Source organism: Vulpes lagopus, chromosome 2 (genome assembly GCF_018345385.1).
Source record: "Vulpes lagopus strain Blue_001 chromosome 2, ASM1834538v1, whole genome shotgun sequence".
Classification (NCBI taxonomy): Eukaryota; Metazoa; Chordata; class Mammalia; order Carnivora; family Canidae; genus Vulpes; species Vulpes lagopus.
In genome coordinates, this window is record NC_054825.1 from 99,562,978 (window position 1) to 99,572,469 (window position 9,492).

At 39.1% G+C, this 9,492-nt stretch overlaps 1 protein-coding gene across 16 annotated transcripts in view; it reads right to left on the reverse strand.

Annotated features, from left to right (window-relative positions):
- The window catches only part of SYNE1 (spectrin repeat containing nuclear envelope protein 1), a 450,580-nt gene that overhangs the window by 40,418 nt on the left and 400,670 nt on the right, over nucleotides 1-9,492 (reverse strand). For 15 of the 16 annotated variants that reach the window (XM_041744182.1, XM_041744178.1, XM_041744179.1 and 12 more), the window contains one exon: nucleotides 2,303-2,465. In XM_041744182.1, the coding sequence (XP_041600116.1) occupies nucleotides 2,303-2,465 (163 nt within the window). Of the gene's footprint in view, nucleotides 1-2,302; nucleotides 2,466-9,274; nucleotides 9,490-9,492 lie in introns of those variants that run through there. The other variant, XM_041744189.1, reaches the window with a different exon arrangement.

Here is a 9,492-nt window from a genome sequence, read left to right on the forward strand (position 1 = left end):
TTCCTCTCTATTTTCTTTCTTTCTTTCTTTCTTTCTTTCTTTCTTTCTTTCTTTCTTTCTTTCTTTCTTTCTTTTCTTTCTTCTTTCTTTCTTTTTCTTTTCTTTTTTTTTTTAGGGGCCTTTATGGAAATACTAATTGGATTTTAAAACTCTTGCATTAACCTTGGCTGTAATATAAGACTAGCTAAGGGGATCTCTGGGTGGTTCAGTGGTTTAGCACCTACCTTTGTTCGGCCCAGGGCATGATCCCGGAGTCCCAGGATCGAGTCCCACATCAGACTCCCTGCATGGAACCTGCTTCTTCTTCTGCCTGTGTCTCTGCCTCTCTCTCTCTCTCTGTGTTTCATGAATAAATAAATCTTTTTTTTTACATTTTTATTTATTTATGATAGTCACACAGAGAGAGAGAGAGAGGCAGAGACACAGGCAGAGGGAGAAGCAGGCTCCATGCACCGGGAGCCCGATGTGGGATTTGATCCTGGGTCTCCAGGATCGCGCCCTGGGCCAAAGGCAGGCGCCAAACCGCTGCGCCACCCAGGGATCCCCCGAATAAATAAATCTTAAAAAAAGAAAAAAAGACTGGCTAGTGACATGGTGGGAGCAGGGGCAATGGGGTAGGAGTCATACATACCATTTGGTACAGAGCATCTTACTTAATCTCTTTATTTTTCATATAGTAACTCCAGCTTCATTGGTGCCCTGTAGCCTCAAACCCAAAGTCCCTCTGGTTTGCCTTCTCCAGAGAGTAATCCTCGGGTCTTCCACTAGAGTGAATGAGGCAGAGTTGCCTGGCTAGCTGGGATTAGGGGGAATCTGCCAGTCAAACCACTCCTTATTCAGACTTTCAAGCAATCTTCCATTTAAAAACCCTACAGACTTACTCTTTCCACTCCCTGAGCCTTCTTGGAATTCTGTAGCATGAATCAGCTTTTTCCATCCTCCAGTCTGCTAACACCAGTAACTATTCATCTATCCACTTCTGCCTCCCAAAATTCTGATGGAGGTCTGTCATCTTTATCATCTTCTTTCCTGGTCTCTTTGCCATTGTGGGTCTTGACCTCCCCCGCCCTTTCCTATCATTTTATTGAGGTTTAGAACTAGGTAAGGCTATAAATGCATATGATCAATTTGCCATATTTAATTAGATACTGTTTTGATTTTCTTACATTTGCTAAATTATAATAATGGCTATTAGGATTTTAACTGTTTTTAACCAGTTCTCATTGGTAGATACCATTACCATGTTCTCCAGGAATATTCAAGGAGCTGGAGGCCAACTATAACCCCAACAGCTCAATTATCGAATTTCAAACATGAGACAATCCATCACAGGGCTTTACTCTTACAAACATAGAAAAATGTTCTGCTATCAATTCTTTTTTTAAACAAAGAAATGCTACTGAAATAATCCCAATATCTAAAAACTGTATTTTAATATCTATTTGCATTGGTTTAAATAGTTTGTAAAATAAAGTATATGAACTATTTCATAAGATTTCATAAATAGGCCTGTATATATTTTATAGTATTTTTAAGTTAAGAAACTTGGCTATAATGGCCTAAATGCAATGGAAGTAACCAGAGTGTGGATAGGTTAGATTGTTAGGAGAATCTAACAGCATGGAGTATCAAAATTTCTCATGGACGATTTATGGTATTTACTACTAACAACTGGAGTCTGCTAAGCTTTGTAAAATCAAGGAAGGGAAAAAAATGAGGAAGGGGAATAGGAGTTAAAAGTCCTTTGTGTATGTATTTTTCATGGCCACTCTTTTTTACTTTTTGGGGTAGTTTATCATATGCCAGTGTGTTGTGTTGTCTTTGCTACATACATTAAGGTAAAATTACACTCTGTGGTCTGCAGGTCATGAAACACTCCTTGCAAAACAAAATTGTTGTATACTCTAAAAACTCTAAGAATACCCTGTAATATTTCTTCAAACAGTATATGCAGGAAAAAAAGGCTCTTATCTATGTATATAGTAGTTGGCTCATGACCCAGAAAGAAATAAACAAAACGTCAGCACTGTTATGGATACATCATGGCAGCTCAAGCAGCTCCTGATGTCTTGTTGGTGGACTGACAGCATCAACCCTATGAGACCATATCTTCTAGACTCGACATGGGACCCATTTGTCCCAAACACCTGTCCTGCCCAAGCCTCTCCTTTCTCAGCAATCCTGTCTAGCTTCCTCCTGATTTTCCATCTCGATTAACCATCTCACATCTGCCTCTGTAGCCTCATCAGGAGCGCAGATGTTCAAGAGCCTACTTACTTCCTTTGGTTGTTTTAAGTTTTACCTGCTGCTCAGTAAGCTTTTTCTGTATTTCATCCGAGTCACAGGAATCATAGACTATGGGCTTGGCCAGCTCTGACTCGATGTGAGCCAGCCACGTCCTCAGGCTGCTCATGTTCTTATCCAGCTGCTGTACGGCAACCAGGGTCTCCTTCAGCTTCTTTACCCTGTGGGCAGAGGAGAGACTTTACCCTCAGTGAGAGGCTTCACTCAAGTGTTTCTTGTGGGCAAAAGTGAGCACTGGATTTAAAGCTAAGATGCCTAAAGCCAAAGTCCAGCCTAGCTCAGCCACTCAGTGTCTGGGGACTTCCGGCAATTGCATACCCTTCCTGTGTCTCTGTTTCTTCATCTATAAAAATGAAAGTAAAGAAAAAATATCTGTGAGATTTTAATGAGTTGAATAATACATGGTGCATGGGAAACATTCAATAAATACCAGCTATGATGATGCTCTACATAGTATAATGATATAACAGTGACAGAAACCTCATAGTGTCATAAAAATTGTTATTGACACACATTATGTAATTTATACTCCTATGAAGAATACCTGGGAGGAAAAAATGAACATTTCCAATGGATTGTCACCAAACAAATCACAGATTCACAGTTCTGATTACTCCAGCCCTGGTGGGATGTATTTCAGCACCCTCGTGGCAGAAACTCAGTTAAAAGAAGAAAGCACACTTAAGATGAACCATCAGTGAGTGATCATATGTACTTAATGCCAGATCACATCAGAGGAGCATTTGGGCTGCAGGTGGTAGAGGGAAGATACAAGGCCAACCATCGTCCAGTCTTCACCCATGAAGCCTTGTTCAGTGCACTATTTGCTACACAACAGGTTTAAAAAAAGTTTTCCCCGTTCTTTCCAGGAAAGAGTAAAAGCCAATTTGCTTAAGACTGCCACTTAGATCTAACAATCATGTGTGGATATCCTATGTGTCAGATGCAGGGAAGACAGAATAAATAAGACTTTATTATTTTCCTAATGAAATGTACAGTCTGACTCAGAATATGGAGACAGAAACAATGAAATATAACAGTGTGGTAAGAACTAAACTAAAGAGATGAACCAAGTACCCTGGCTAATAAAAAAGGAGGGATTGATTCCATTTGGCTGCTTTCAGTAACCATTCACTCATCCATTCCCCATTTTTTCATGTCTGTATTCCTTCTACAAACATCTATGATGCTAGGTAGACAGGTGTTAAGGGACAGAAATACAGTGATGAAGTTTCATTCCTGCCACTGAGGAAATGAAGTAACATTAGAGCTGCATCTTGAAAAAGGTGGATATAAGCCAAGCTGAACATTTCTGGCCTAGGAAACACAGAGAAGAAGAGAAGAGATTCTGAAGGCACAGTGTTATAATGTCCAGGGGGCTGGGGAGGGTGGGGAGGGTGGGGAAGAGAAGCAGAAGAGGGTTGCAGTTGCACTGCGGCAAGACAAATGGACAACCTGAAGTAACATTATACAGGTCTTGTGGTAACATGACAAAGGCTTTGTGTGGAGTTGAAAGATAAATAGGAACTTTGCCAGGATGTGTTAGCCAAGGAATGATAGGATCTGTCCTGATTTTGAATGTGTAAGTTTGAAGTGAGGTTCATGTGGAAGTCCACTCAGGAAGTCAAGAAAACAGCCCAACCATCAAAAGCCTATAGCTTGGGGGTGTTACACGCAACTGATAAATTATTGAACACTACATCTGAAGTGAATGATGTACTGAATTTAAATTAAAAAAAAAAAAAAAGCCTATGCTTGGGAAGCCAGGGATAGAGGTGAGGTGGGATTGCTAACTTCATGAACTGACATGAGAGGAGGCAGAAGGAGTTAAAAATGATGTATTTTCCAGCTAGGTAACTAGATGGATGCTGCCATCTTAGAGAATGCAAGATGAGGAGCCAGTTCATGAGATTAATGGTGTGGGAAGTTTACAGTATGATGAGTCTGGGGGATAAGGTAGACCTGTATGGAAGGTTCTTAGGTTCATAGGTCCAGAGGAGAGAACGGAGTTTATTCCATTGCTTTAGGGATTGTTGGCACAGAGTGAGGTCTATGAAAAGATGTGTTTCATCCTGAAAGGGAATGGATGAAGAATGGATTTTAAAAGGCTGGCTAAAGAAGGAGGAATCAGAGACAATGGGAGAATCAGAAAGGAAGAAGGTGAACCAGGAAAGTGTGGCATGTAACTAAAGACAGGGAAAGCTTTAAGAAGGAAGTGTGGGTAGGGGGATAAGATTGAGGTTGCTTAAGGGTACAAACTTGCAACAAGTAGTAAGTAAACTAGTGAGATTTAATGCATGAGAAATGAATAAAAACAACAATCTTGTGCTGGAATTATGTAATGTGATAAATACTGATACAATGGTAACCATATTATAACCTATAAATGTATCAAAGCAACATATTATATACCTTAAATTTATACAATGTCATATGTCAAATATATTCAATAATTTTTTTTAAAAGTGTTGGTTTAACTAGAAAAAAAAAGTGTGGGTTTAGTGTTATCTGAATATCCCCTTGATTAGATTCATCTGGTTTGCCTCATATAAATGCAGACCACCAGCTTGATTCCAGGCCAGTTCTCTTGAATCAGAACCTTTGGGGATGTAATCAGGGAACCGGCACAAAGACTCCAGATAAGTCTTGTACATATTAAAGCTTGAGAACCACTGTTCTACTTTGTCAATGCACAGCAGGATAGTATAATGAGACCTAAAAACGATGCACTTGGGTTAAGAAATACACTTATTGGTAAAGCAGTGTGTTAATTATTTTTAAAAATTAGGCAGTGAAGGTGAGTAAATATGGCATGAAATCTGTGGAATGATGTGGCTACAAGAAAAATTGATTTTTTTTGTTTTGTTTAATGTAGTTTAGTATTTGGAATAACTTTAGAATTAAAAAAAAAGATTTATTTAGTTATTTTAGAGAGAGAGAGAGTGCATGTACACAAGTGTGGGAGGGGTAGAGGGAGAGGGAGAGAATCTCAAGCAGACTCCCTACTGAGTGCCTAGCTCAATCTCATGACTCTGAGATCATGACCTTAGCCAAAATCATGAGTCAGAAGGTTAACTGACTAAGCCACCCAGGCACCCCAAATTTGGAATGTTTTTAAGAAGAAAAGAGAGGGAGATGGAAAGGAGGAGAGAAATGACAGCTGAATGCAGATGATGGAGCAAGGATGCAGAGGAGACAGGGTCAAGGGCCTAAGGCAGGGGTAGTTTTGAAAGGTGCAGGGGGTAAGCAGGAGTTTGGGAGGGACACAGCTAGTATTTCTCAGCTCCATTATTATCAAGTAATAGCTAGCAGCAAAAAATCCATTACTGAGTTCCTGGTGCAGGTATGACATGGCTGAGTATCCATAGATTGCTCTAAAGAGAAAGGTGATTGGGGGAGGGGGGGTTAATGAGCAAATGACCAATGATTTCCTGGTACAGTCCTATTTAAAATTCACTTCTGCTTTTAGACCAGGAATCCTGCCTCAGGTTCAGGAAATGTGGTCACCTTAATGACGGTGCTTTATAATATAGATGAATGCAGATAAGCAAAAGACTTCAATGTCTGAGGTGTCAACTTGGCTCAATGGAAGAGGTATCTACCCCCCCCCCCCCCAAAAAAAAAAAGGTCAAGAGCAACACAGCTTTTAAAACTCTAGGAATGTGATATATTTCAAGACAGGAATCTGCAATAGCAAGTTCTAAGACTAACAACTGACCCACAAAGTCATCAAGTATTTCTCAGCTTTTTTACTTTCAGGTAGTAGAGAGGTGATTCTCAAGCTGGGACTGTTACAGGATCACTGGTGCTTTCAAGACCCAGATACCAATGTCAACTCTCTTCCTGCCTCACCTAAGGACTCCCTGGAGGACTCTGATAGGCCGCCTTGGTCAAGAGTAATGCTCTGAAGAAAATGTCTCATAACCATTTTTTGAGCATTTTCCTTTCTTTTTTTTTTTTTATTTATTTATGATAGTCACAGAGAGAGAGAGAGAGGCAGAGACACAGGCGGAGGGAGAAGCAGGCTCCATGCACCGGGAGCCCGATGTGGGATTCGATCCCGGGTCTCCAGGATCGCGCCCTGGGCCAAAGGCAGGAGCCAAACCGCTGCGCCACCCAGGGATCCCTCCTTTCTTTTTAATGACTTAAAACTGATATCACTATTTCTATGTTTATAAACCAATGTTTCTCTCTCAAATGAAAATCTAAGCATGATACAATCTCTTCTTTTTGCAACACAGATGCTTTTAAAAGGATTTTCACTATGATTGGTTATTAGTAATAATATCTGTATTTCATTAATTATAATAGTGCCTATATCTGAAAAATGTTTTCTGTTTATAAAGGCACTCTTAGGCATTACCTTATATTGTTTTTGAAAAAAATGTGTGTTTAAAAAATTACATTCATATGCCACAATATAGTCTACTGACAGGAAACCAAAATCATGTGTTGCTCTGTTTCATGACTCAGAATTCCATTCAAGGTAAGACTTCTCTAATTAGCTTTGTAAAGTACAAATTGTACCAGCCCCCAGGGAACTTCAAATATTGGCCTTGCATAAAAATTCCAAGAATATTTACCTACAACCTACTCACATGTTTTTCACATATAAGACAAAATTCACTTGCATGTCGGTCAGTGAATAACGGTTTTAGAACGTCTCCTGGGTGCGAAGCTCTGGGTACACATTTTGCAAATGATTCTGGTAAGGGCTCACAACTTGACATGATCCTGGACATCCTGCATTAGTGGCCCAAACTAAAAGGACAATCTACAATTAATAAACACATGGGAACGGGACTACAGAAGGCTTGTTGCACTGAGATGCCTGTCCTGTTTTTACCTCTGTAAGAAAGTTCTTTTGGGAACCTCTGCCACTGGACCAGCTTCCTGTCTTCAGACTTGGTAGGATCTGCATGCTGACCATGCTTTTTGGGATAGTGTTTTATAGGAACCTCAAAATATAACCAGGATTTTGTGTGGAGCTAGAGACTGGAAGAATACCTCATTCAGTGCTTGCTTCCTTCTTTCCCTTATTTTAACTCCCTGGCATTGCTTATATACCAGTTCCTCTCCTCATGTTAAATTCCTTGGAAAACTGGAACTGTGAATTTCTACTTTTGGTTTTCCCTTCCTCTGCAATGCTACATTCAGTGCTTGGCCCAAAGTTGGGCATGACTTAAATGCCTGATAAACATTAATAATTAGTATACCTTTATTTGGTTAGCATATTTTATTTTCAATTTAGCTGATATTAAATATATACTTAAACTATTCCTCCAAGCCCAACATTTGCAAAAGGACTGTCAAGTACTAAAATTTATTCATTTTCTTGGTTCAAAATTCACTTACAAAAATGATCAAAAGAGCTAAGGCACAAAAGAATGTAAGTAAACATTGTTCCACTGGATATTGTCTACACTAGTCAAATAATTTACAAGATTAGTAATCTTGTATAATATTGAATGAGTTCCAATAGTCAGAGCAGTTAGTGTGCAATATGTCAAGGGCATCGTGACATGGAAATGCTTATTCATATAGCCCATTAGGGACAAGTTCCTCCTTCAAATGAATGTGTAAATCTTAGTAAAGTCAATGGGAGTGAACATTTAAGTGGTTTTCCTTTCTCATTTTTTAAAAACATGTATTTGGGTACAAATAGCACAATGCATTGTGAGTGTGTTGGGGGGGTGCAGATGTGAGCTGAGGGAAAGTGGGTAGTTAAGCCCAAACATCTTCCTTGAACTAAGATTTGCAGGACATGGATCTTAGTTTCTTTCTTTCTTTCTTTCTTTTTTTTTTTTTTTTAAGAGAAATGTTCCATATTTTTTCCATTATTTCTTTAAAGAAAATCCTTGGGTAAAGTGTCACAATATTGTTATTTATCTATCACTGTAAGAAGTTTGAGCAACATTCTTTTTGGTAGCATCCAGGATTATAATTCAAAATGGATGTTTGCAGATGTTACAAGTCTGGGTAAGTTTAGCAAGTCTTGTACATCCATAAGTCCCTACAGCTGATGAGTCTCTTCACAGTCCATTGTGCCTCATGGGACTTTACCTTCCTGAGTAGGATTCTACTACTAAATCTAGTTGCATGAATATCTATATATACACATATACACAACATGTATATATTTATCGCTACTTTCCTTCAAGCTAATTTAGTAAATCCATAAACCAAAACAAAAAAATTCATATTCTGAATTTAATAGAACCAAAAGTACCATTAGTAAATCCTGTTCACCAGTAGGAATTTATTCAGGGGATGTTATGGTACAAGAATAATATTTTTTAAAATGGGTTAAATTTTGTGATATAATGTTAATATTCTAACTGAAAAAAAATAATGAAATAAACATTTGCATAATGTACAAAATTACCATTTTAGAAATAAATCTTTACATTTTGCACGTTTTAAAACCTTTCTACAAGTCAGTGACCAAAACTTAGTGACAAACTTATTCAGAAACAACTTTTTCTCATACACAAAACCTCCAGGCCCCCGTAGTATGAGCAGATTTTTATTTAATAAAGGGAAAGCCTTCAGCTACAAAGCTGCAACTGTGCTAAGGTTGAATTTCAATTTTATCAGGAGCTTATCCTTTAAATAGCAGATGATGGACCAACTGGATCTTCTTACTGGGTCTCTTTTAAATCTCTTTCCTGTGTCTCAGGCTCTCTACTGTAGCATTCCCCTTGTATGACGCATACAGTCCAGAGACAACTGGAATACCAAACCATAACCAAGTCCGTTAACCTTTCCCTCCGCATGCCCAGTAGGGGGGACAAGAAAACAAACCGATAAATAACTCTTGGGAGTCCATGGCCAACGATCTACTAACACCAAATTATCTCCATTTAACATTGGCAAAAACGATTACGGATTAAAGATCCAGCATCTAGCCTATGAACCCCACGTAACATGAAAGCTATGCACAATGGAAGAAACTCAAGGAGATGCCTGCCTTGTGACATCGCAGTTACATTCTGGGAGATCTGCATCCACACAGCCGTCCTCTGCCATCCTCAGGGCACACAGATCTTCTGCCACCACCATGAAGCTTCCAGCTTGCAAAAGTTAGGTCTGCAGAGTAAAAGGCTAAATCCTGTGTGGGGATGAAAGTTTCCCCTTGTCTGCGTATGGAAGTATGAAAATGCTCACTCTAAACAAATGTTGGTAGGT